Below are 27,260 nucleotides of genomic sequence, written 5' to 3' on the forward strand. Positions count from 1 at the left end.
TGTGGTAGGTAAAATTCTAAGATGGCCCCGTGATTTCTACCCCATGATGTTACTCCCACAGTTAAGTTACCTTATATGGGAAAAAGAATTTGCAAGTGTAGTTAAGGTTACTAATCACTTGATCCTAAAGTAAGGAGATTATCTGGGTGGGCCTAACCATATCACACATACCATTGAAAAGCAGAAAGTTAAATCTAGCTAGTTGTGGAAGAGCAAGTCAAAGAAATTCCAAATGAGAAAAGGATCCAGTGTGCCATTGCCAGCTAACAAGGAATGTGAGTAGCCTCTGGGGCCTGAGAGAGACTCCCATCTGGTGTCCAGCAAGGAAACATGGAGCTCGGTCTCTTTGATGGCTCTTTTTATATGTCATCTTGACTGGGCCACAGGGCACCCAGGTATTTAGTCAAATGGGGCAGGGATGTCTGTTTTGTGTATAAACTTTCTGAGTACCTGGAACAGTTCCTGGTATAGTAGTGCTTACAGAGTATTTGTAGAGTAAAATAAATTAACTCTATGTCGAGCTATTTTTGACTTAATGCATTGCATTATAATACATTACGTAGAGTCCATGCTGTATGTGCATTTTACACCCTTCCTCAAAATTAGGCCAAACATAGATATATAATGCATTGCTTTGTGCATGGGAATGTTATAACAAATAACAGATTCTGTGTAGTCATTAGTATAAAAAATACTCTTTTTTTATACTAGGCGGGCTCTTTGCCATTTTTACATCATTAAGGGAAACTTTAATGACTGAAACTGGGATATTTGGGAGAGGATGGTAGGTGATACAAAAGTGCCTTGGTCAAACCCAAGACTTAGAGAATACATTTTTTTTAACTACTACTAAGAATATAGAACTAGATGTCTTTTAGCTCCCTTAAAATTCTATATTCCATAGTTATCTACCCTCTACACAAACTCAACTAACTAATGGCTCAAGATTTTTGTCTCTCATCTTTTTGCTGATGACCCTCAAATCTGCATTTGTAGTCTTCTCTATGGATCCAAATTCCTAACCTTTGTCTCTAATCATTTCTGAACACCGCGTGGATGACCCACCATCACCTGGAATTGAGCATGTCAAATCATACCCATCCTCATGATCCTGGATTCCAGTTCTCCCTCCTTTTGCCAATCACTTAGCTATCATTCCATCTCTCCTCTACTATGTGAGTCAATCTCTGGACCCACTGTTTCTCCTTTCAGATTTACTCTCTCACATTGCCCTTTCATTTCATTATCACTGCTGTCACCCTTGTTCATGCTTTCACTTTCTCACATTTGGATTACTTACTCAACATCCTAACTAATTTTTCTACCTCCCATCATATCAACACTCTCCTCTCCAGCAATCCTACATAAGACCACTTGTTAATGCTCCTAAAATGGATTTAAATATTCTTGGTGCCTCAGAATCTTCCAATGAGTCTCCACTGCCTACAGAGTAAATTTTAATTAATAGTCGAACAAACATGTAAGATATTTCATGATAGGACCTATTCAGACTAGTCTCTTGTCCCCTAGATTCTCTCCCCTTGGGATGAATTCATCCTACTGAGTGCTACTATGGTGCTCAATAGAAGAACAAATGAGTGGGGGGAGTGAAATGGGTGAAGGTGGTCAAAAGATACAACCTTCTACTTTTAAAATAAATAAGTCCTGGGGATGTCATATACAACATGGTGCTTAATACTGTATTGTATGTTTGAAAGTTGCTGAGAGTAGATCTTAAAAGTTCTTATCTCAAGAAGAAAAAATTGTAACTATGTGTGGTGATAGATGTTACTCAGACTCCTTCTCATGATCATTTCATGATATACAAATATTGAATCATTACATTGTACACCTGAAACTAATATAATGTTATATGTCAATTATGTCTCAATACAAGAACAGATGTTCTAAGCAAAGGAAAAGTAGAAGTAAAGCTAGTTTAAGAAAATGTTTTGGAATTAAGGGATGACCTTGTATGATATTGCATTTTTGTAGTAAGGAACTCAGACATCTCCCATGAAATTAGCATTTTTCTTGGAGTACTGATGTATCTTACGTTGAGAAGATAGATAGTGAGTTACTGGTATCAAATATCTCAATGAAAGTAAAAGCAACCTAAATCTTGAGTGGGTCACCCCGTGAGCTCTGTTTTCCACTTGTTTCTTCAGGGAGCCCCGCAAGGTTGTCCTGCACAAAGGCTCCACTGGCCTGGGCTTCAACATCGTGGGCGGGGAAGATGGAGAAGGTATTTTTGTTTCATTCATTCTGGCTGGTGGACCAGCAGATCTGAGTGGGGAGCTCCAGAGAGGAGACCAGATCCTATCCGTGAGTATTTCTTCTTAATCTTCATCCCTCCATATCTGACACCATTTGAGAAAAAAGTCACTTTCAATTATGACTGCAGAAGCATCTTAATTTAAAAGGAAAAATGGCTGACAGCATTATGGCTTTCAGTACATGTTACAGTTTAAATGGTGTTAAAGTGTTTGATCTTATTACTTACTTACCTCAGATATAGGTAAAAGTGCTCATGTTTTCATTTAGGTTTCCTGAGACATACTTGTGTCCAATAAAACATTGAGAAACATGCCTTTTTAATGTTTATTTAGTTTTGAGAGAGAGAAAGAGAGAGTGCAAGCAGGAAAGGGAAAAGAAAGCAGGAGACACAGAATCCAAAGAAGGCTCCAGGCTCTGAGCTGTCCCCACAGAGCACAGGGCTCGAACGCACGAATCGCAAGACCATGACCTGAGTCAAAGTCAGTTGCTTAACTGACTGAGCCACCCAGACACCCTGAGAAGCATGACTTTTTAAGGTATATTATTTATTTTTAATGCAGACCTTTTTTCCAGATCCATGACTGTACTCTAAAAACAGCATTTTTATAAGGATATTGTTTGTTGCATATAACTATATATGAAAATATGTAAAATATGCAGTTGGGTGCCATTGATAACTGGTAGCAGCACACCATCTACCTAAATACAAGAATTACCAGCAACAAGTTATTAAGCATTTATTGTTAACTAGGCATTTTATAAAAATGATTTTTGATTCTCACAATCTCCCTGAAATTTATTACCCCATGTTTGATGAAAATAAGGTTCAGGGACACTTGGATAGCTCATTTGCTTAAGCATCTGACTCTTGACTTTGGCTCAGGTCATGATCTCACCTGAGATCACCAGGGTGAGTTCAAGCCCTGCGACAGGCTCTGTGTTGACAGTGTGGAGTCTGCTTAGGATTCTCTCTCTTCCTCTCTCTCTGCCCCTCCCCCTGCTTACATGCTCTCTCTCTCAAAATAAATAAACTTTAAAAAAAATTTTGAAGAAAATAAGGTTCAGAGAGGTGAAGTCAATGTTTACCTAACTAGAGACAGTAAAAGCTGGGATTTAAATATTCAGGTTTGTTTGTTTGTTTTTTTAAGATTTTATTTTTAAGTAATCTCTACACCCACCGTGGAGCTTGAACTGACAACCCTGATATCAAGAGTTGCATGCTCCACTGACTGAGCCAGCCAGGCATCCTTAAATATTCAGTTTTAATGCCCATCATATGTGCTTTCTTTTTCCTCCTTCCTTCCCTTCCCCCTTCCACCTTTCCATCTGTCTTTCCTCCTCCTTTCTTCTCCTTTCTTTTATTGAAATATTTATTAACTGCCTCTTTCCACTAGATAAAGCTATCTTTCTGGTATGAACTCTGTGACAGGTAGTTATGTCCATTATGAGTGTTCATGACCATAATGAAATTTTGGTAACCATGCAAATGATACTGGGAAATAATCTAAGGAGCTAGTTCTTATGGCTGAGTTTATGGTTCATAACTCAATGAAGCACTTAGTTTGTGGTTTTACTGTGTGCTTAAAAAAACTTATCTTTGTTTTATAGCTGTGATTTATAGCTAGGATTTTCCAAGTGACCTTATTTTTGTTAGCCATCATGCCTTCTCCACTTTCCCCTCCAGACACATACGATTTACCTGTATAATATAGTCAATTGGTCTGAGTCCAATGGTCTGAATGGATGGCCTTGGTTTATATGTTCCGGTAGTTCTCCCACACATTAAGGCCTTTGCTTACTCATTAGCTAGCAGATGTCTGGATGGATAGGGTATGTGAGAAATAGGGTAAGGTCCCATGGCAGGGTCTCATTCTGCCATCCAAGAGCCAAACATCACCCCTTCAACTACTCCCCTCTGCATATTTTTTCTACACTTAAATGATATAGATCTATATAAATATAGATAATATATAGATATATATATATATAATCTGTATTTATATAGATCTATATCTATATCTATATTTATATCTGTCTTCCTCAACTTACACTGGGGTTATATCCTGATAATCCCCTTGTAAGCTGAAAATACTGTAGTCGAAATGCATTTCTTAAACATGCTCACAACACTTAAATTAGCCTACTTTTGGGAAAAATCACTGAAAAGAAAGCCTATTTTATAATATTTTGTAAGTGTTGTCTATCTCATGTAAATTACTGAATACTGTTCTGGAAGGGAAAAACAGAGTGGTTATATGGGTGCATAATGGTTGTAAGTGTATCACTTGTTCACCCTCGTGATGGCATGGCTGAATGGGAGCTCACTGGCCAGCATCACAAGAATGTGTACCCCATATTGCTAGTTTGGGAAAAGATCGAAATCCAAAGTTTGGGGTACAGTTGCTAGTGAACATGTGTCACTTTTGCACCATCGTAAAGTTGAAATTTGTTAGGTCAAACTACAACTAACTCCAGGACCATCTGTATAAGATGTAACTTACCTTTGTTGACTTGTCTTTCTTTACTAAGTGGCAAAAGCTCCATGAAAGTAAATTATCTTATATCTTAAATTATCTCATTTAGCGTGTGAATGGTACCTTAAAGTCTCCCTAACAATGCTGATTGAATGGAATAGTGTTGAGTAAGTATGGTGATGCTTTACAATGTCACTGTAGCCTAGCAGGTGGACTCTAAAATTCTGTGTAAAACATACTTAGATATTTTCCTCACCCTGGATCAAAATCTGTATCCGGAAACCACGCTGTTACTTCCCCACAGCCAGCATTCACACTGGCACAGCACTTCCCCCCCAACACAAAGCACTTTCACATGCATTAATTCTAGGGGTCTTCAAAGCAATTCTACATGTCACTATAAGTTATTATTACTCTCACTTTCTACATCAGGAAAAAGCGATTTAGAAAGGCTGAATGATTTGTCCAAAGCTCCATAGCTACTGACTATGATGTTGGACTCAAAATCAAGTCTCCTGACCCCAAATCAGTGTTCTTTCTCCTCATAGCACAATCTCTCTTCAAAACCTGTCAGTGATCTCATTCAACACCTTCTTGTCTCATTCAGCACCGCTCTGTGTGTGCACGCACTCAGGAGCACACAGAACTATAAAATTTTTTTTTAATGTTTATTCACTTTTGAGAGACAGAGTGTGAACAGGGCAGGAGCACAGAGAGAGGGAAACACAGAATCCAAAGCAGGCTCCAGGCTCAGAGGTGTCAACACAGAGCCTGATGCAGGGCTTGAACTCATGAGCTATGAGATCATGACCTGAGCTAAAGTCAGATGCTTAACCCACTGAGCCACCCAGGCACCCTGGGAGCACACAGAACTATAAAGAGCTAAGACTTCCATGTTACTTTTGAGTCAATCACTATTATAACAAGTTTACCCTTATAACCACCCAATGCCTTGTTATGTTCATTTTTTAAGTACGCTCTATGCCCAACATGGGGCTTGAATTCACAACTCTGAGATCAAGTGTCACAGGCTCTACCAACTGTGCCAGCCAGTCACCTCCTTATTATGTTCATTTTACAGGTAAAGAAACGGAGTCAGAGAGATGACATTAGGCTCCGTTTAAATGAAAAATGCATGAAACCGTAGGTTTTATTTGTTTTAACTTTTAGGCATGTGGTAGAAAAAGGGATGAGCTAATAATCTTATGGCTCAACAAAGAAAATTCATAACTATTTCTGTTTTCAAAAGGAGATGTATCCATTTAAATATTACTGCCAGAACCAGGAAAGAAAAGAAGACAACAGTCAGAATTACAGTCTTCTTAGAAATTACATTTTTCAGAACATTACAATAGTCTCTGACATTCAGATATCATATCCTTTCTTATGTATAACATTTGCAAAGACAGTTCAATGATAAAAATATTAGCTGTTTTTTGCAATTGAAAGGAAGAGGGAACATTTCCCTTTTTTACCTTGCAAAAAGACATTTAAACTCTGGCTAGAAATCACCTAGTTTCAAGACCCACTATTGGAATTTCATTGGTTAACACTGAAAGAAAAGAATAAACAAACTTGAGAAGCTCAAACGTTACACTATGGAAAGGAAACAGCAGAATGGAATTATTAACAATGGAATATGGAGGATATGATATTTTGCCTCTACAGCTGGCACAAAATATAAAAGGACAAGCTCTACCTTCCTGGAAAACACAAAAACAAAAACTCTGTATGGCAATCAAGAGTTAAATACAAACTCAATGCTTATTACTAGATTTTGTAAGATTATTTTGTAAATAACTTATGCTAACAGTAATGTAGTTAAGTTCAGAGAAGAAAACTTGAATCCCCAGGGAGGAAAGCTGTTGGAGTAGGTCTCTGTCCTCAATTGGTGTTCATTGAGAAGACTTGAATACGAGATAATTACCTTTCTAATCAGGGGCAGAATGTCCATTCCTGTCTTCCAGAACTATTCTCCCTCACAGACTATACAATCTTTAGAGATAACTCATTTCATTAATGACATACTATGTGACAGATTTTTGTAGCAGGATTTGAGATCTCAAGAGATGAATGAGATAAACATCCTGATCTTAAAATGTTCACAGCCTAAAAGCAAATATATCAATATATCTATTATATGTGAATACATAGATCTGGCTATGGATATAGATGTAGATATAGGATAGGTATAGTGGCACACTGAGGAAGAAAGGAGGCAAAACACTTTGAATCAAGCACATCGTAAGTACTCAGTCCTCCTATTACTACTAACAATTTTGCCTTAAGAATGTATTCAGTGTTTTTAAAAAAGGTCAGATAACTATGTCTAAAGAAGACCTTTTTTTATAGAGTTTGAGTCATTCCTTCTTTGGGACAAGAGGTTGGACCTGAAGAGCATTTCCCAAAGTGTGTTTCACAGGACAGTAAAAGAGCAGAATCGCATTAAGGTGCTAATGAGAGAAAGGGTTCCCTGGTATCAGGTTTCTTCACTAAAGAACTTTTCAAAAACATCTGTTTACCAATGTGTATTGGAAATCCCTTTAGAGGCATAGAAAGTATCCATCTTTTCCCAAACGTACTTGACCATCAAACCTCTACGTGAGGAGCACTTCACAGGACAACAGTAGCAGGAAATGCCAGAGTAGATATTTTTTTAATTCTCGTAATTGACTCTTCCTAAACAAGGTAGCCTTACTTGACTGTAAAGAAAACCAAGTAGCCTTTTACTATGTTAAGATTATGGGCGCCATCTAGTGTTCATTCATTGTCTAAACATGGCAGCCTGAATTTGGAGGGTTCCAAAGCTCCATTGTAGAATTTTATTATCCCCCACTTCCCCCTCCTCACCAAAACTACAGAACTAAAGTGGCTAAGAAACTGAAAGAGAAATCATCTTTAGGCTACATTCTATACACATACTGTGAGTGATATTTTCTAATTTCTCCTTTATGTATTCTACTTCTTGGGCATTTTTTATAAGGAGTCTTATCCGATAATTGAACCATATTCTTGAGGTATTGGTGGAGGAGAATTTAGGACATTCAACATGCAATCACATTAACTAGTGCAGTAGCTTCCTCAGGCATTCTTCCTGCAGAGGAAAAGATAAAAATTGTTCTGTTATTATTTGTTTCAATGCTTTGTTATGAAAAATGTGGAGCAGAGCATGTAGAAGTAATACCCCTATAATGAGATTCTTTTCTGTATCACCATGCAATTTTAGTTTTTTTCATTCCTCAGAACCCTCAGAAAGAGCACCTCAGCTGACCTTGCTAAGTCTAAAGCTCACCCTTGATGGACTTCAAGTATTTATCTGTGTTCCAAAATACATGGCTGGGAATACGTGTTGCCAAAAGCCAAACACTGCAGTTGTTGAGGTGAAGGTACAATAGATAATCATGCATCTTTACAGTGAAGTTGAAATTGTATTGTGGATTTGGAAAGAGTACAAATAAGTCACAGATCACCTGGATGTTTCATTAATTCTCAGGTTACCTTGCTACCTTCATGTTTAGAGCACATATTCCAGATCCTTACTGTCACATTATTCAAATAGAATGTGAGAAATATATACACTATTCATCATCCTGGGACACTGATAAAGTCACCTTTCTCTTGTTAACCTCACATGACAATTCTCCATTGCTTTCAGTATTATGCCTGAAATCCAGCCCTCCTCCTGCTCCCACCTCAAAAAAAGTCCCAAATTATTTCTTTAATTCCCTGAAGTGATCCTCTTAAGAGCTTACAAACCCATACCTTTCAGTGACCATATAGTAGGGGCCATCTGCTTAAGGGCCTATGTCTCTATATTCCTAAAACCAGCACCTCTCAAGATACCAAAGAGGCTCTGAGGCCCATGCAGGTGTGGGGACAAGAGCAATCTCCCCAGCTCTGTGCTATGTCACCTTGTTTCAAAAGCACACCAGCTCAGACTAGCAGTTTTACTAAGCCTCTCTCACCTAACTGCACCTTAAGCTTCTCTCCTCTCATCCTCAACACTTTGAGTCACCCAAACTCCAGCAAAACCTTCACCCTCCCCTAGGACTTTTTCTGACTGAGTTCCACGCATTCCACCTTTCCCCAACAAAAGGCAGACAAGAGTCAGAGACTAAAATTAGCTTAAACACAGCAGTATCTGTTTCCAAACAGGAATGACTCAACATCTGCATTTGGATTAAGGGGGATTTCACACCTTTCCCCAAGAAAATGGGTAGATATTTATCCTCTGTATACAGCTTTGTAACTGGCAGGCCGTCTTCTAATTTTGTTCAAAAAAAAAAAAAAAACAAACAATATTTGCTGAAGGGATTATGAATATTTTTGGCAAATTAAACAATAGTAGTGGGGTTTTTTTGTGTGTGTTTTGGGTTTTTTGTTTGTTTGCTTGCTTGTTTGGGTTTTTTGTGCCCTCCTGTGCTTTCTCATCAAAGTATCAGGAATGCCAGGGTCCTCTCTCAGCAGGGCACCCTACTAAACACCTTTGAAGAAAAATCTAACCAAGCAGAATTGAGGATGTTTTTGAAAAGATTAAGACTTTTTGCCCCAACCCTGACCAGTTAAATTCAGGTTTCTGGCCCAGAAAGCATGTGAAGCCTCCCACAAAACTTGTGTGCCTGTTCCATGAATCTCCTGAACCCCACTTTCTCTAGACTCACTGACTCTTCAGTCTCTGGCTTTTGCCTCTCAGGAGCCCACTCAGACTTCTCTCCACCTTACTGGACTTGTCTTCATGGCCACCTCAGAGCCCAACAGCGCCCCTCCTCAGGGATCACCTCAAATAAAAACAGTGGAGCCAGTGAAAAGGCTCTAAGGGAGACAATTTTCCTCAGCCTTGGCTTCAGAGTATCACCATCCAGGGTGATGCCTGGCCCACCCACCAAAAAGTAGGGATTCAGTAAGGCCTAGCTATGCCCCATAAGTCCTTTATTATGATAGATATTCCAGGACATAAAAACATCCCCTATCACATATAACATTCAACCTTTGGGAAGAGCAAGCCTTTTAAAAGTATATCTTATCATGCCATTTCTCCCCGCTTCTTAAAAATTTTCAGTGACTTTCTGTCGTTCTTAAGGTAAAGTCCAAATTTCTTAACATGGCCTACAGGGCTTTATAGGATCTAGCTCCTGCCTGCCTCACCTGCCACAGATACACCACTTCTCCTACTCTCACTGTGTCCCAGTCACCCGGCTTCTTTTCTCCTCCAATCAGGGGCAATACTCAAAATATTTAGCAACTTGACACATATAATTCAGCACCAGGCCATCCAGTGAGTGGCCATAGTGCCAAACTACAGGATGGCAGGGAAGTGGAGTCTTCTGGCAGCCAGGGTTGTGGGTCACTCGGCGAGGGCTTAGGGCAGGAATTACTTATTGACAATTCACATGGAAGTGTTTCATTATTATAACAAAAGGAATAGCCATGTTCCTTTGGTGCAAACTCCAACCAGGTGCAAACTCCATGCAAACTCCATGGTGCAAACTCCGACCAGGTGCCTGTACATGTACTAAATTTTCTCTGCAAAAGAACTCAGAGTGAGCAAGGACCTTCTATTACCTAAAAGGGGACCAGAGAATGCATGGATTGTCCTAGACTTCATTTAGAAAGCATCTCCATTGTCTGACATTGAATCTGGCTAATGAATGATACCTATCAAATGAATAAACCCAATAAACTTTATGGGCATAGTACCAAAGGAAAATTATAATTGCTATTTTCTGATACATTTCTTGAGTACTACATATTGTTATTAATACTCTCTATAGCACAACTTGTAGAGCTACAGCAAGAATAGTATCAGGAGAGAGGCATCTGGATGTCTCAGCTGGTTAAGCATCTGACTTCAGCTTAGGTCATGATCTCGCAGTCTGTGAGTTCAAGCCCCACATTGGGTTCTGCGCTGACAGCCCAGAGCCTGGAGTCTGCTTCAGATTCTTTGTCTCCCTCTCTCTCTGCCCCCTCCCCACCTCACACTCTGTCTCTCTCTCAAAAATAAATAAACATTAAAAAAAAAGATATTCTGAATCTTCAGGACACAAAGGGCCCTTTGGGACACAGGTCTGGATAAATACAAATGAGAGGAACACTAGGATTCCCAGCTGCCTTCAGAGAAGTAGGCAAGGATGAGTCTTTCATTCATTCATTAAACATTTGCGCAGTAGCTAGGTTCTGTTAAGCACTGGGCGTAGAGATGAATCATATTCTGTGCCCTCTGAAGAAGTGTCAGAGGATCTAGATGTTGCTTCTAAGTCACCTCAATCTTAGAATCTATGTGTACAGTGGCTTCCTGTGGTGGCTCATACATCTTGTAAATGTTCTATTATTTCAGACATTTATGTTTTTCTCACTATATGGACTTAAAGTATGGACAGCCTCAGACATAAGCAAACTGACAAATTCAATTTTCTTTCTGAAGGCTGGCATTATAGAAAGCATAGCTTTGAAATCAGAAGTAACAGAGGTTCAAATACCACTGTCATTGCTGCTTATCTGTGTGATCTTGGGCAAATAATTTCATGTTCTGTTCAAGGTTGTTGTTAGGATTCGGTGAAATCATAGTACATTACCCAGAACAATACTTGTACTACGCAGATACTCAATAAATATTATTCACTTTATCCCCAATTCTCCACTGTTCTTCCTTTGTCTTTATTGGGAAACATCTTCTCCAGAAAGCAGAAACCCTTCTCACGTTCCCAGGCTGGGCTAATGACAGCCTCTTTTTGCCCATGTGCTGCCCCAGAATTTTCCATCAGTACTTCCCGTGTTATGTTGGAAATCATCATCTATGTGTGTGCCTCCCCACATAAGCCCGTATGTTCACTAAGGACACAACTACATTTTTTCATGATTCAGCATATCTTAAAGCTTTTAGCTTTCTGGCCAATGGAATATATTTTCCAAATCAGACAGACGCTTTCCTAGTTGACTAATAAGAATTTCAATAGATTAGGAACATATTAGGTAAATTATTCTATTACATGCTAAATGCTAAATACGTGATATTAGCTTTAAAATGTGTTTATAATATATACTCCTTTTCCAAAAAGATGTTTAGATGATTAAGAGTTACTATATAAGCCTCAAGAGTGAACACTTGATCCTAAGCCTTCTCCATGTAAGCATTGACAATGCTCATCATGGCTGACCCCTGATAAAGGGGAAAACTTGGAGAGATCTCTAGTTTAAGGAAGGAGTGATCTTCAACTGAAAGTGGACTGATTTTTTAGCTCCAATATGCTTTTGCCTTTGACTAACCTACTTTACTAGCTAATCTCTAATAACTCTTCCATTTGCATCAATATTTCTAGGTACAAAGTCCCTTGCTGTGGACATTATTTCATTTGATCCACATAGCATTCCTTCAGGATGGGTTGGAAAGTAATCATTTTGCCACTTTACATGGGAAGAAACTGAAGAGTTCAGTGATTTTCTTACCCAAAATTACCAAGACACCAGGAGAAAGCTTTCTATCCCAACCAGCTTCCTCACCTGTAATGCTAACTACTCTAGGAATGTGCCTGATGGGAGCATGGGTGGTGAATTATGTGTGAAGAGTTCTGGACTCCAGACAGCAGACATGTTGGTTACTTAAATGAAAAAGTAATTTGTTGGAGAAATAACAAATTGGTCTCTGGATCTTCAGCAAGGCTGGGGAACCAGGGTCAGAGGCCAGGGGAGGAAATCCTGCTGAAAGACAGTCTGTTAAAAAATGCTGTTTTTAAGGTCATCACCACTGGCCACTTACCACCAGGCCACACTGCAAGAGGTGCTGTATTTAGTCTCATCCCCATTTCTGGCAGAACTCCTGAAGCCCTTGCAATTTTCTAAGTGATGGAAACATCGAATAAAGTAATGTATTTAAGCCATTGGCACAGTGCCTAATGAGAACTAATTATTCACTCATACATTCATTCATTCATTCATGCAACAGTTTATTCAGGAGCCATTATGTGCCACGAACTGTTATAAGTATTAGAAATATAAAAGTTAAAAAAAGAAAAAGAAAAAGAGACAAATTGCTGCCTCATGATTCTTACATTTTAGCGGGAAAAGCAAAGAATTTATTTTTTTAAGTAATGGATAAGTAAATTATATAATCTATTAGAAGGTGTAGAAAACCAATGGAGTAGTGTAAGGGGAATCTGGAGTCCAGAGAGAGGAGTTGAAAGTTTAAATAAGGTCATCAGGGTGGGCCTCACTGAGAAGGTGATATGGTAGCAAAGACTTGAAGGCAGGGAAAGTGGGCCACGCAGGTGTCTGGGGTAGTTCCAGACAGAGGGAACAGCCAGCCTCAAGTCTGTGTGGGGTGCATGGCCGGTGTATTGAGAAAGCCCCTCTGGCAGGACAGGGGTGGGAGAAAGGGAGAAGAGTAGTAGGTGAGGACAGAGGAATAATGGGCAGGTCATGGAGAGCACAGCCTCACAGGCCCCTGTAACAGCTTGACTTTCACTCTGGGAACTGGGAAGAGCCATGGAGGATTATAAGCAGAGAAGTGACAAGATATGAATTCACTTACATTTTAAGAGGATACTCTGACCACTGTGTTGACAGCGAGACCCAGGGACAAGGACAGAAGCAGGAGGCAAGCTTGGAGTCTACGTGAATAATCAGCATGAGAGAGAGTGGAAGAATGGATAACCATGGTAGAAGTGGAGGAAATAAGGAGTGATTCTGGATTTGTTTATGAGGGAGAGTTAACAGATTTCCTGAAAGATTGTTGTGGGGTAAAAGAGAAAGGAAGTTGTCAAGGGTGACTGCAAAGTCTTCTGCCTGAACATAAGACAAGCAGAGTTTCTACTGGTTGAGATGGAGATACTTCTCCAGGTAGAACAGGTAACAGGTAGAGACAAACTCAGCCTAGCACACAAAGGTCCTCTTCAGGGAGAAGAGGAGGAACAAGGAAAGTAGGAGGAATCAGGTAGAATCCAGGAGCTAAGAAGAGAAAGTCTTTCCAGAGAGTGGGACCAACTGCTTCAAATGCTATTGGTCAGTCACATAAGACTGGAAATTAACTGCTGAATTTAACATGGAACTTACTGATTCAAATGAAAAAACAATGTCCATAGTGTAATTGAGTGAGAATACATATGGAGCAGATTTCTGATAGAATGGAAGGAAAGGACTAATGACAGTGATTGCAGATATCTTCCTTTAAGTTTTGCTGAAAAGGGGAATAGAATGGGATGAGAGGGTAGAGTTTGTTTTTATAACAGGTCTTGTATGTTGATGGAAACAGTGTTTATGTGTTGATATAGAGAGGGGAAAATTGGTAATTTATTTATCAGTTCACCTAAATATGATGTGATGGAAAGCACATCATATGTATGACTATAATTCTTATTTTTTAATTCTTTAAGAATTAAATGCCTCCAATTATGAAATACTTCCTATTGATCTATTGTGTTTATTGCTATATTCCCAGAGCCTGAACAGGTCCTGACACTTCACAGGTGTCAAATATGAAGCACAACTCAAGTACTATGCTGGCTGCTAGAGGGAAGAGAGAGGTGAACCAGACATTGATCCCTCCTTCATGGGATGCTAACCTAGTAGAGAGATAGAGCATGGGTATGGTTATAATGCATGGCAGATGTGATAGAAAAGAACAACCTCATTGTTTTAGTCTTCTCATCCTACTATTTTGTTGTTTAAAATAAATAAGTTCCTTGGTATTATCACCTCTTTCTTTCTCTCTTTCTTTTTTCTTCTTCTTCCTCCTCCTCCTCCTTCTCCTCCTCCTCCTCCTTTTCCTCCTCCCCCTCCTCTTCTTCCTTCTCCTCCTCTTCTTCCTTCTCCTCCTCTTCTTCCTTCTCCTCCTCTTCTTCCTTCTCCTCTTCCTCCTTCTCCTTCTTCTCCTTCTCCTTCTTCTCCTCCTCCTCCTTCTTCTTCACCACCACCACCAGCAGCACTCACTTCCCCACATAGAATGCCCATCCTCAATGACTGACACATGAAAGGAGAGTCAATGAGCACCCCCATCAGCAGCACTCTCCCCTTGCATGAGCTACTTCCCTTTCTACTACCCCAAATTCCCAAGGGTGGTTTTGGCCCTTGCTCTGGTTCCTAATTTCTGGCCAGGTTCTAAGCAACTGCAGGACTTGAAGCAACAGCAGTCATGGGTCAGGAGGTATGAACTTTGAGCTAGTGTGTAGGTTGGGGAACCCACATGACTCATGCAGGCTGACAGAAAAGAGAGGAGAGACACATGCTGAATGGGAATAGGATCCCTCTGAGACCCACATAAAGATCATGATGACATGGCAAGCTTTAAGAACAAAGAGTTAAATAGCTGGATCTTTGCCCTCCTGGGTCTCGAGTCTAATGGCAGATCAGATCAGGGAGAAGGAAGACAAACCCTTAAATAAGACCATATTAAGAGGCATAAGGAACTAGGATAGTGTGCAAGGGTAATGAAGAGAATATTGGGAACAAGTAAGGAATAAGAGCAGACAGATGCTACAGTAGTTGTAGGTCATCAAATTGTTCCCCTGCAGAAAATCCTATCTTTGTCTCCATGGAAATACCCATGGTTGGGGTCAGGGTGGTATTACTGATGTTCTGAAATTACAGTGTCTGAAAATTGAATACTGAAAATTGCTAAAAACAAAATTCTTAACATATAGTAGACACTTAATTCATTTTTAGAATTATAAAAACATATCAAGAAGGAAGGAATTAGGATTATGTTTGAAGCCACAGCCTGTTATAAATGATTTTAATTGTTAAGATCAATTGCAGGTAGAAAAGTATGATGGAGACTGGTTTGGTGAAAACTAACCAGGCAAAGCACCTGAGATGATCACCAGGGTGCACTAGTTATTATAGTTAAGACCTTCAAGAGTTCAAAGGAGGGGGGCACCTGGGTGGCTTGGTCAGTTAAGCGTCGGACTTTGGCTCAGGTCATGATCTCAAGGTCCATAAGTTCGGGCCCCGCGTCGGGCTCTGTGCTGACAGCTCAGAGCCTGGAGCCTGTTTCAGATTCTGTGTCTCCCTCTCTCTCTGCACCCCTCCCCCTACCCCGTTCATGCTCTGTCTCTCTCTGTCTCAAAAGTAAATAAATGTTAAAAAAAATTAAAAAAAAAGAGTTCAAAGGAGGGAGAAATTTATTGAACAGAGAGGAGGCCAAATTAAAGGGCATACAAAAGATCCCTAAGCCCTAAGCAGGGTTCAGATATATGGGAGATGGCCTCTCCCCTCCCCCTGATCCTGTGTCCCCACAGTTCAATAATGCCCCATGTTTTCCTTTTGGTCTTGGTTTGTGTGCATGAATATCTCCTCAACAGACTTTGAGTTCCTTGAGGATAGAGGTGTGTCTTGACCATAAGTATGTCCCAGGGCCTAAGTGCTAAGCACACAGAGCTGTTAGTGAGTGTTGAATAAGTTAGTGAATGAAAGAACTTGAAGAAACCTTCCCTTGGGGAAGGAAAACCCTTTGAAGCTTTTGTTACAAAATTTTCACTGAAATGCACACATGACTTTTAAGTTGTCTGTGTCATCTATGATCCAAGATATTTGTCTCAGTTTTCCAGTTTAAGTGTTGTTTGGTAGAAAAAACACTAAGCCAAAAAGCTTACAAGAAAACGACTGAAGTGTGGGTCAGCGGATGGTATCCCAAGGGTAGCAGAGGAAGCTCTCCGTACTACATATTTACTGTGCGTTTGGAATGTCAGGACCCACTTACATATCAGTAAACCTCTTCCTCAGTCCCCAGGCCCACATTATTATCTGATCCAGGAAAAAGTAATCTACGGGGATTCTTTTCAATGGAAACATCTACTCTCTTGTCCCAAAAGCCCTGAAGACAAGATAAATCACTCTGAAGGCAGGCACTAAGGTCTGGACTCTTCAGTCAGAACCATATTTATCTCGTTGGGTATCATTGATCCAGTGGTGCTACGTGATACAAAGGATAGTAATTCATTGTTTCTGGATACTTTCTAGTTTACAGAGCAATTTTATGTGTTAATTCTCAAAGCAAACTTGTAATAGGCAGGGGATGCACCGTTATTATAGTTCATAGTTTTCATGAAGAAACCAAGCCACGGAGAAGTTAAATAAGTGCATAAAAAGCAGCCAAATTAAATAGAACCCTGGATACTTAACTGTTCTTTTTTAATACGTTTTCCAGATATTTGCATATACATAGAAACCTAGTACACTAAGATACAGTAAATAGCACATTGCGACTGAGGTTATTTCCTGAGAATCCACTAGATGGCAGTAAAAGATTTTGCATAGAACTGTGTATACTTGGTGTCTTACCTGTTTGCTGGGATTTTGTACTAATCCTATTTGATTGCAGTTTTAAAACTGTTAGATTTTAAAACTGTTAGACTTTTAAAATATAATTCAAGGAATTAAAAGTGAATTAAAATCTTAAAGAATGTGTGGATTTGTTGCTTGTCTTAATATTGTGGAAGTCCCATTTTTACAGGTAACAAAGCACTGAGAATCAGCCAGGAGTCCTAGGAAGCCAAAACTCCTTGAGAAATCTCAAAATGAGAATGTTGCCCTTTCCTTAACAGGAACTGATCAATGATTCTGCTGCTTGAAGGAAAGAGAGGTATCAGTGAAGGGCCAGTAGTTAATCTTCTGTATAATTTCATTGCTTGTTATTTCTTTATGTTCACATCTACCTTGGAGGGAAGCTTTCCTGATGGACCATGCTGGAAATGTTGCTGTGATCCAAACTACAAAAACATTTATTGCCTACATCTCTCATGTTTTGTGTGCAACATAAACTGCACGAAATTATGGCTATTTTTTTCATGTATTTTTATTTTGCTGATACATTTATGACAGTCTGAATCCCAGATTGAGGAATTCGAGCTCAAGGAAAAGTAGCTTCCAGGTACAGCCACTCAGTACAATCTGAGCAAATCCCTGACCACCACCCCCTCTTAAACCAGGGAGACTCATGACCTCTCAAGGGCCTTTCAGCTCTAACATTCTAGAACTGTATATATTTGAGGAAACTTTGGGTGTGAAAAAGGACACACTGAAAGCTTCTTAAACAATTCCTTGATAATCAATAACTAGAACTTTCCCTTTAAATAATGAGTTTAAAAAACGAAAGTAAAACAGTGAAGGCATGCATTGATGTTTTGTCAGAGTATACTGGTTATAAATTAATCAGAATTAAATTAATCAGAATAAACTCTAAATTCCCCATCATAGCTTTTCAAAAAATTTGTCTGGCTCATCTCTGAAACCCTCATTTCTCCATTATCTAACCTTATTTAACATCGTTTCTTTCCTTGGAAAATGCTCCACACCCCACATCCTTCTGAATAACTTCTATTCATCCTTTAGATCTTGGGTTACTTTGAGGCACTCTCAAAGTGCCTTCTAACTACTTTTCTCTCAAATCCCACCCTAGTGTTCACAACATACAGAAACACATTCAGGTTAGAGTTTCTTAATGCATGCAATATACCCAGTTCTTTCCCTATGACAACATTTACCACACCAATTTACAATGACATATTTAATACTCTATTTTTCTCAATAGATTGTAAGCCAGGAAAATGTCTGTCTTGTTCTTATGATACATAATATATATACTGTAAATATTTAATAATTGAGTATAACGTTAGGTTATTACTTTAAGTCAGTAGATTCTTTTTGAAGGTAATAAAATGATGCATAGCCAATAATGCACAACACTGTACATCTGCGTTGTGCAGGGCACAATGCTAGCAGGCACTGTCCCTATAGCTTGACAATTAAAGTGTTACCAAATGATAGGAAGGTATGCTACAATAGTTAAAGAATGTTTGTAAGATTGTGCCTAACATCTCAAAAATAAAAATGTGAAAAATGTAGTTATGTCTTCTGCATAACAACCGCTAGAGGGCAATGAAAGCAAACATTGAATATCTTATGAAGGGTAAACAGAATCGTAATATTTTTTTTTTCTGATTAAAATCTAGAAGGATGATCTTATGTTTGGGGTCGTTAATAGGACCTGTAGGCTGTAGTTTCTGTGATTACAGGTTTAGCAGTTATAATTACCTTTCTGGTGTGGTATTAAAACCCAGATTATCTGTGATAATACTATCACATTTTGTGCACTATCTCATTTGAATTTCCCACAAAACAAGCAGGGAATATATTCTTGTCCATTTTCCAATGGAAAAACAGGTTCTGAGGTATTAAACCAGTAAGTATCCATAAGAAAGCAAACTACTGACACAAACTCTGTAAGTACTTATTGACTGCTTACACTTACGAGGCATACAGAATTTCTTGCCTAGGCAGACAGTCCAGGAAAACACAGTTCCAAAAATTAATTGCACCAGTTTAGAATGGAGACATAGGGCAGCAGCTCCTTTGAAGAAGATCTTTTGGTTTTAGGTGACCACAGGTGGCCGTCAGATCCTGCTGCCACATTATCTACCTAGAAGCTAATTACAGCAATGTAGTGCTGGTGCCTAGGAAGGAGACATGCTTGTGGACACCACTGTGGTTAGGACCTTCCCAGGGTTATATGTTCCATTCCAGTCGCTGCATTCTCATAAAGGAATCAAGAAGCAACAGACTAGGATTAATGTACATGATATATTAGAAGGCGAAAGGGAAATTGTGAAGCCCTGAAGAGGGGGCTCAAGGGAAATGGAGTTAGAGATGGGGATGCTTAAGCACGTTAGGTCTAGAGTCATAAAGAGTAGTTCTAACCTGGCATACACACTAAAAGTAGAAAACTAATGAATCCAGCAGTCTAGGTTGGCCCTTTATGCATTTCCAATGCAGAAGTCAGTATGCATTTGTAAAATGGTGAAACTCAGGATTCATTTGCTCAAGAAGCCCTTGACTTCCTCTGTCTGAGCAGACATGAGAAGTCCTTTCTGTGGGCCCCTGTAAAGCCTGCAGGAGATAGGGCTGGCCTCACACGGCTGTAGTGGCCAGGTGAAAGGGAGGTAAAGCAGCGAGCGGCTTCTTGCCTCCTTGCTCAGTGAGAGAGCCTCCACCTCTTGTTCATCTTGAGTGAGCTGCCGTGAGCAGGACCATGGGAGTCCTGCAAGTCTGCCAGGTAGTGGGTGCTACAGGAGGGCATTTCCTTGGTGTGGGTAAGGCTCTGTGTGTCCTGCAACAGATAGGCATCCTGCCTGGACTCAGCTGGCCCCATACCTTCATGTCTAAGATGGCAATGCCAAGCATTAATATTAACTTATGATGAATTTTATCTCCATGGAGGTAATTCATCACAATAAGGTCTCCATTACAGGAACTGGATCGGTTGGTATAGGCCGGGCTATCACCATTTTATTAGAAGAGCCTGAGTGATGAAGCTGCCTTTGTGGATGTTGATGAAAGCAAACTGAAGGGTGAGACAGTGGATCTTAAACATGGCAGTCCTTTCATGAAAATGCCAAAATTGTTTCCAGCAAAGATTGCCTTATTACTGTAAGCTCCAATTAAGGGATTATCACAGCAGGTGCACACCAATAAAAAGTTCTAGGGGTCGTGTCAGATGTACAGCTGTATTTCTTAGCTCACACACCACCACTGAAAACAAATACCAGCCATTTGCAAAACACTTGGAAGGAGGGAGTTGGAAGAAATGGAAGTATTTTTTATTTGCTTAAGTTTTAAGGATGGAGAGAGTAGATGTCCTCTACTTACTGGGGGGAGTTTCATAGAAGTAGGATTTAAATTGGGATTTCCCAAGGCAAGTATGGCAGTATGACATGTGGCTGTCAATATGATGGAGCTTTCCCAGCCCAGTGGAGAGCACAGATGGAAGTTCACAAGCTACTGGGAAAGGATGCTGACAGCAACACTGGAAGTGCTTGTGTGAATCACTGGTTTTGGAAACCTGTACCCCTGCGTACATTCTCATGTCTTCATTTTAGTTTCCTTTGAGCATTTTAAACACTTCTCCTCCCACATATCCTCTCACACTTCTCCTACGCACTCCCAATCCTCTGTATCTCCTACATACATAGCCAAGAAAAAAAAGAAAAGAAAAATAAACGAAATCTCTCTCTTTTATACTAATTTCCTCTAATCTTTTGCTCAGTAATATGTCATAGTCAGAACAAGTTCCAGCTTGTTAGCTGATATTCCTATGTTGTTCCCTTGAAATAGTCAGAGATTGCTCTTTCCCTTAAAAGCCAACAATAACTTACCCTGTTGCCCGAGGCTGAAATTTCCACCATATCAAACTCAAATCTGAACCTTTTAACACTACTCTGGAGAGAAGGACCAGGAAGATTTATTTGACCATTTATTCCTTCATCTAAAAAACAAATGACTTAAATTTTACCCATTCAACCTTTTTAAACCAGGAAAGAATCCCCCCAGAATAATTTTTAAGTCTTATATGCCATTCATATTGAAAAGTATAAAATTGAAATTTGCTTTTAGTAGTAGCATCCACTAGTGGTATTAAGCTGAACCATGCGAAATTGTCCCTTTGGTAGGTCAAGTCAAATATTGGCAAAATTGCATGATTCAAGTCAATATGGATTTATAATCCTCACAGAAGTCTCAATCCTACATCTCTTGGGTAGAGGTTACAGCTAGAGACAGTACCATATAAGGAGTCTTCATAGGGCTCAGGGAAAAAAATTACCCTTATTGGTTTACTCTTTTAAATATGATATTAAAGCAGGAATGTTTTTCAATTTCCCATATTAAAAACAGCAGCCATCTTTCCTTGAGTAGTTTTTTGTATGAATCATCTTATCTTATTAGGTCCTCAATGTAACTACACACCTCTTTGAGAGGGGATATTCCTATCATCACTTCATAGATGTGAAAATAAAGTCTCAGAACAGGCAACTTGTTCAGAATCATACAGTAGGTATACAGCAGTGCCGAAATTCCAAACCTGAATCTGCTGGACAAAACCCACGCTCTTTCCCCTCTATCACACTGCCCTCATTGATTTGAGAGAGAGAGAGAGAGAGAGAGAGAGAGATCTCCAAAATGAAATGTTGATTATCATCAGCACTTAATAGTATGGATACATGTTAAGTTTCTTGCATAGAAACTTTGACTTTCTACAATTGTAGTCTTTGAAATGAAATCCTGTAAAATAGGAAATCCTCATTTAGAGCCTGAACTCAAGAACAAAGGTTGTCTAAATAATCTTGGCGTCCTTGACACATGGCATAGGACCTGAAACATAGTAAGTCTAAAATAAATGCTTCTAGAATGAGTATTTGCATGAGTAAACAAAGGAATGACTTTTATAATGGAGAGAGACAGAATAGGTACATAGCTCTCTGCAAAGAGAATCAAACATCTTCCAGTCTATATGTATGTATTTTTAAACTACATGATTGAATCACAGAACATAACTCTGAATGGGACCTCATAGACTCCTTTGCACAATGTTTGTTTGTTTAATAAATGAAGGAACTAAAGCATAAAATTCCAAAGCTAATTGGTGACAGGGTCATATCTACTGAACATTCTGGAAAATATACCAGTCTCTGGATTTTGTCACCTATTGGGATATAAAAGCACTAATCAAAATAGGGATTTATGATAATTTATTTATATTTTAATACATAGGACTTATATTTTAATGCATAGGATAAATATGTATGTGACTGTACATACACACACATATAAATAAGCACAAACAGCTTGCTTTCTTTAAAGAAATAATAAAGATAATTGTTTTTATTGCATACATGGATAAAGATCAGCATTAGCCAGGAATATCTACATGCCTGAAAGTCAAATACAAGTTGTTTGCTTTGAGAACCCCACCCATTTACTAACACTTGGGTGTATTTGTACTCCAGAAAGGAAATTTATATGGCCAGACACCCATAAGCCAGCTTTAAAGAAGAATAAAAAGGTAAATTTTCATAGATAGAACAAATACTTTTACATATGTTATCCTAAAAACACATTGTATGATTATACACATTTTTCTTAGTGACTTATGATTTATAACACACATTTATTTTGTTTTCTAGTCATCAAAAAAGCCACACATTTTTCCTGGTTTACCTGCCTTTCTCATTATACCTGGTTTTCAGAAGAAGCAATATTTAAAATCAACGTATTCTCTGTAAATGGGCAGTGTGGATCCATTATCACCTATTGTTATCTAATATTCATGGTTTTCATCTGCCATTTCACATGTTTCCAGTGGAACTTTTCCCGAGTGCTTCTTCAACCCCATATTTTGTATCTGGGGTACATACTAAAATTATATCAACACAGTGATGTTTTCATGCTTTTAAGAGAGAATGATTTTTTGGTGAAGGATGGATAAGAAATGGAAGTTACTGGGGTGCCTCGGTGGCTCAGTTGGTTAAGCATCCGACTTCCAGCTCAGGTCATGATCTCATGGTTCCTGAGTTCGAGCCCTGCATGGGGCTCTGTGCTGATAGCCTGCAGCATAGAGCCTGCTTTGGATTCTGTGTCTCCCTTTCTCCCTGCCCCTCCTCCATCCATGCTCTGTCTCTCTCTCTCTCTCTCTCTCTCTCTCTCTCTCAAAAATAAATAAACATTAAAAAAAATTAAAAAAAAAAAAAAGAAATGGAAGTTACCATGGATGTGTAAGCCTTGAGTTATGCTCATACCCTAAAGCCCAAAGTTAAGCTGCTGTTAACTGGCCGGTTCTAGGTAAGGAGTTAGGGGCAGATGGGGAGGCAACCCTGGAATCTAGAATATTCAGCTTGTAATAGCAATGTTAGCAAGGAGGCAAACATTCTATCAGTTTTCTTGATATGCGGCAGTGTTCTACATTAGACAGCAACAAGTGGGCTTTTTAAGAAATGTTTTACAGCAGCTCCAGGGCCCTGTAAATCACTGGGAAGTTGCCTAGAAAGGCTGATGTAGAAAGCCCTAACTTAAGGCTTGTCCTTGCTTTAGAGCCACAGAGCATTAAATATAAGCAAGACAGCCTAGCATTTGAAAATGCAAGCAGAGATCATTTTATTTCAGTTTGAGAGCAAGGTCCTGTAGTTTGCCTAAATTTGACAGTCGACCCAGTGTTTTAGTTGTGTTAATGGTAGAACAAGAAAACTTTTTAATTTTCTTTTAGCGTAATTATAGGGCTTTCACAGAAAGTCGGTTTGGACTTCAAATGGAGAATAATATTCTACTTAGGTGGTAAACACAGTAAGTCCTAGGCTGTTCTCGCAACAAAGCAGGAGAAATCAACCAGAGAAGAGAAAATAGGATGTAGCAAGAAAGTGGAGGCAGATCGGTCAGAGGGAGGGGGTTGGAGAAAGGCGAGAGAGATCAGCGGCAGGAGGAGGGAATCTGAAGCAGCGGCAGAGGAAAGGTAAGGAAGGGGAAGAGAAGGGAATGTGGTCACAGATGCAGACGCAGAGATCCGGAGAGGATCAAAGAGGTGAGACCCTGAGGGGGCGGCGGGAGGAAAAGCGGGGGAGGTAGAGAAGCCTCACCTGAGAATCAAAGGACCCCACCCTTACAGTGCAGTGTATGTGGTAACTTTTCTAGTTGGCTAGATGTTCGGCAAGAGAGGAAACAATGCAAATAGGAAGCTGCCTGCGATGCCAAATTGTAAAGGGAAAAGGTAAAGGAAGGGGATTTTAAAGAATTCGGAATTACGTGTTTGGGTTCCTGGGTACTCTGAGCACCGAGAACAGCAAGGGCTGGTCGCGTGCATTTCATTCTGGTGCTGGCGACCCTGAGTGTAGTGGATGGAGTTTGAGAGTTCCGGGTCCTAGTCCTGGTTTCGGGCAGACTCCAGTGCTCCTCCTCCTGAGCCGGCTACTGCCCCTACACTTAGGAACTTAATGCTGGCCCCTCTCTGAGATGTGGCAGCGCCTGTGGCCGGTGGACGCTTGCAGCCACTCTCACACAGCTGGCCCCAGCCAGCATAGGGGGAAGTACGGCTCAAGGAGTGACCTGGGTGGGGAGGCTCCAGAACTTGGCCACGGGAACACAAAAGGGTTTGATGCTAATTCCGATGCCCTGAGGGGTTCTTGAGCTCTCCACAAAGCCCTAAGTGTCTGAGCTGCTGAAGGGAGCTAGCCTCCCGCACTAGGATGACCTGGGCTAAAAGGAGCAGCCCGGATAGACCAGGACTGTGACAACACATCTGAAGGGGGCTGTTTTATGGAGATGGAAAGGCAGAGTGGCCCACGGTGATGGCAGGCACTGATAGAAGCCGAGGTGGCTGTTAGAAGTCGTCATTTTTTGGCCTGTTGTGAAGGGATGTACATGTGGAGGGTGACAACTCAGCAGCACCCTGGCATAGGTGACTGTCAGAGGAGTGTCACCTGCAGACCTGAGGTTTGGAGGCAGCCAACATGACAGAATAGGGTAGTATAAGTATAGGAGAGAAAGAACACAGTCTATATCACAGACCAGAGCTCTAACCCACCTCTGCTGGTTTGGAAACTTTTAACATCCCTGTGCCTCAATTTCCCCCTTGTAAAAACTGACCTCAGAAAAGTTCTTGAAAGGATTAGCATTAACAAGCCCAGCACAGTACCCTCTTGCCCAGTATTTGGTTTACTGGTATTATCCTTATCTGTAACTTCCTTGCTCCCCATTTAAATTTCTGGTCCCAGTTTGAAGAAAGCAGATTTCACTGGATTTCTTCTCTCTTTGTTCCCTGTCTTTTCTTTCCTGTTCTCCTCAAATTGGCTTCCATCCTTCTCATTATTTACTGAGCATTTACTTTGTGCTAGGAACTGAACCATGGCAGTGGAGCCTGATTTCTTGATACTGTTTTTTTTGTTTGTTTTTTTGTTTGTTTTTTTTTCTCTAAGGGAGAGTGGCTTTTTGGCTTTGTTCACATCCAGATCTCTGGCAACTAACCATGGAAACTCACTTCGCTGGAGAATTGTTTTCTGTGGGGAGCAGCATTCTGCGGGCTAAACTGGGAGGCCTGGAAGGAGGGAATTGGTTAGTAATTAGAAAAATTTAAATGACTGAAAATACCTCCCAAACTATGTAAATGGAAATTTTTCCAGTGTTTACAATATTCACTTGGGACTGATGGTAAAAAACTGCACATAGCCTTGGCTGCTTTTGTGAAGTCCAGATACATGCTTGAGAGAACAAAGGAAGTGATGGAGAGATAATTCCAGAGGATACCCATTCTTCTTCACTCTTGATTTTATAGAGTTTGTCCTTTCAGAAGAGTTTTGAACTCTGTCTGTTGCTCCTTCTGGTTTTTCCATTGACCACAAAGAAACTTCCATACAATCATTGACTTCTAGAGTTAAGATCATATGTTGTATGATCCACTTAACAAAAGAGGCCACATTCAAGATGTCAGGTCCAATATAGAAAACCCCACCCTTAAAGAAAGCTGATTGCCTCCTTTTCATCGTCATGCGTATCTCCTCTGTTGGTTTTCCTGTCTTCACTTGCTTTCTAGTTTGTCTCTTTCCTGGAATTTGCCTCCAAATTCTTGGGATTTTTCTTTTTCCTGGAATTGGCCACTGGAATTGGCCACCAAATTTTTGATGAGCTGCTTAATGATGCTTCTTTAGAGGAACAGGAGCCTTTGTGAAACTTAAGGCCCCTTCAGAGTAGAGGAAGAGATTCATAAGGCACATGTAATTATAATCACCCTAACTAATAATTTATGAGGAAGGGAATTGGGGCCATATCCTGGGAATACAAGAGGAGTAAAACAATGGCTGGGACTCCCCTCATAGGGCTTACAGCCCAGTTGCTGACACTGGTTCATGAAAAGGTAATTTAAGTGGGAAAAGAAAGAAAATTACAGAACACTGTGTTGTAAGGTCTATTTTTTAAAACAATAACTACGTACAAAGGTAAATATATGTATGTTTGCACTTCTGTATATTCACTCACTGACATGTATCAGGTACTATTCTAGACATCAGGATTATAGCTGGGGGGAAATGCATAGAAGTTATATATTCATGTATTATCAGTGGTTACCTGAAGGTTAGAGTAGAAAAAGAGAGATACTCAATTTACTTGCTGTTCTGTATTATTTTGATTATTTAAAATGATCTTGGATTCTGTACCCTAAAAAATAATAAGGCACTATAAGGGGACAAAAATTCATGTAATGCTGCCAGGTTAGAAGGGCAATGGCCAGGTGAGTGGCACAGACCATTAACAGGAGGTCTGGGAAAGTAGAACTTGACATGGACATGAAGGAAGATCAACACTTCAGGAAATCCTAGGCAACAGGAAAAAGGACAGGGAGGAAGAGGTCCATAAGGAATGGCATTGGGGTAGGGATATGCAGGAGGCTTCTGGTTGCAGTAGAGGGTTTGCTTGGGAGAGGAGGTGTGTAATAACATAAGGGAGCAAACAGCATTCTCATCTGGCCTCTGTCACAAATACAGAATGGCCCTCCAAGTGACCTCATTTCCTGGGCCTCAGTCTCCTTACCTGTGAAATGCGAGGATTGAAAGGTGGACTCTCATGTTCCCTCACATCAGAGAATTTTAGGGTCTTATGAGACTAGAGGGAGGTGTATGTAGTAAAGCCAGATTATGCAAAGCCCAAAATAGGAGGATAAGAAATTTTCAGATAACCTACAAGCAGTGGGGAACATAGAAGAATAGG

At 39.9% G+C, this 27,260-nt stretch overlaps 1 protein-coding gene across 21 annotated transcripts in view; it reads left to right on the forward strand.

Annotated features, from left to right (window-relative positions):
• Positions 1 to 27,260, forward strand: part of DLG2 (discs large MAGUK scaffold protein 2) — a 2,073,554-nt gene that overhangs the window by 1,723,148 nt on the left and 323,146 nt on the right. For 20 of the 21 annotated variants that reach the window (XM_043580064.1, XM_043580065.1, XM_043580066.1 and 17 more), the window contains one exon: positions 2,169 to 2,325. In XM_043580064.1, the coding sequence (XP_043435999.1) occupies positions 2,169 to 2,325 (157 nt within the window). Of the gene's footprint in view, positions 1 to 2,168; positions 2,326 to 24,006; positions 24,085 to 27,260 lie in introns of those variants that run through there. The other variant, XM_043580085.1, reaches the window with a different exon arrangement.

Source organism: Prionailurus bengalensis, chromosome D1 (genome assembly GCF_016509475.1).
Source record: "Prionailurus bengalensis isolate Pbe53 chromosome D1, Fcat_Pben_1.1_paternal_pri, whole genome shotgun sequence".
Taxonomy (NCBI): domain Eukaryota; kingdom Metazoa; phylum Chordata; class Mammalia; order Carnivora; family Felidae; genus Prionailurus; species Prionailurus bengalensis.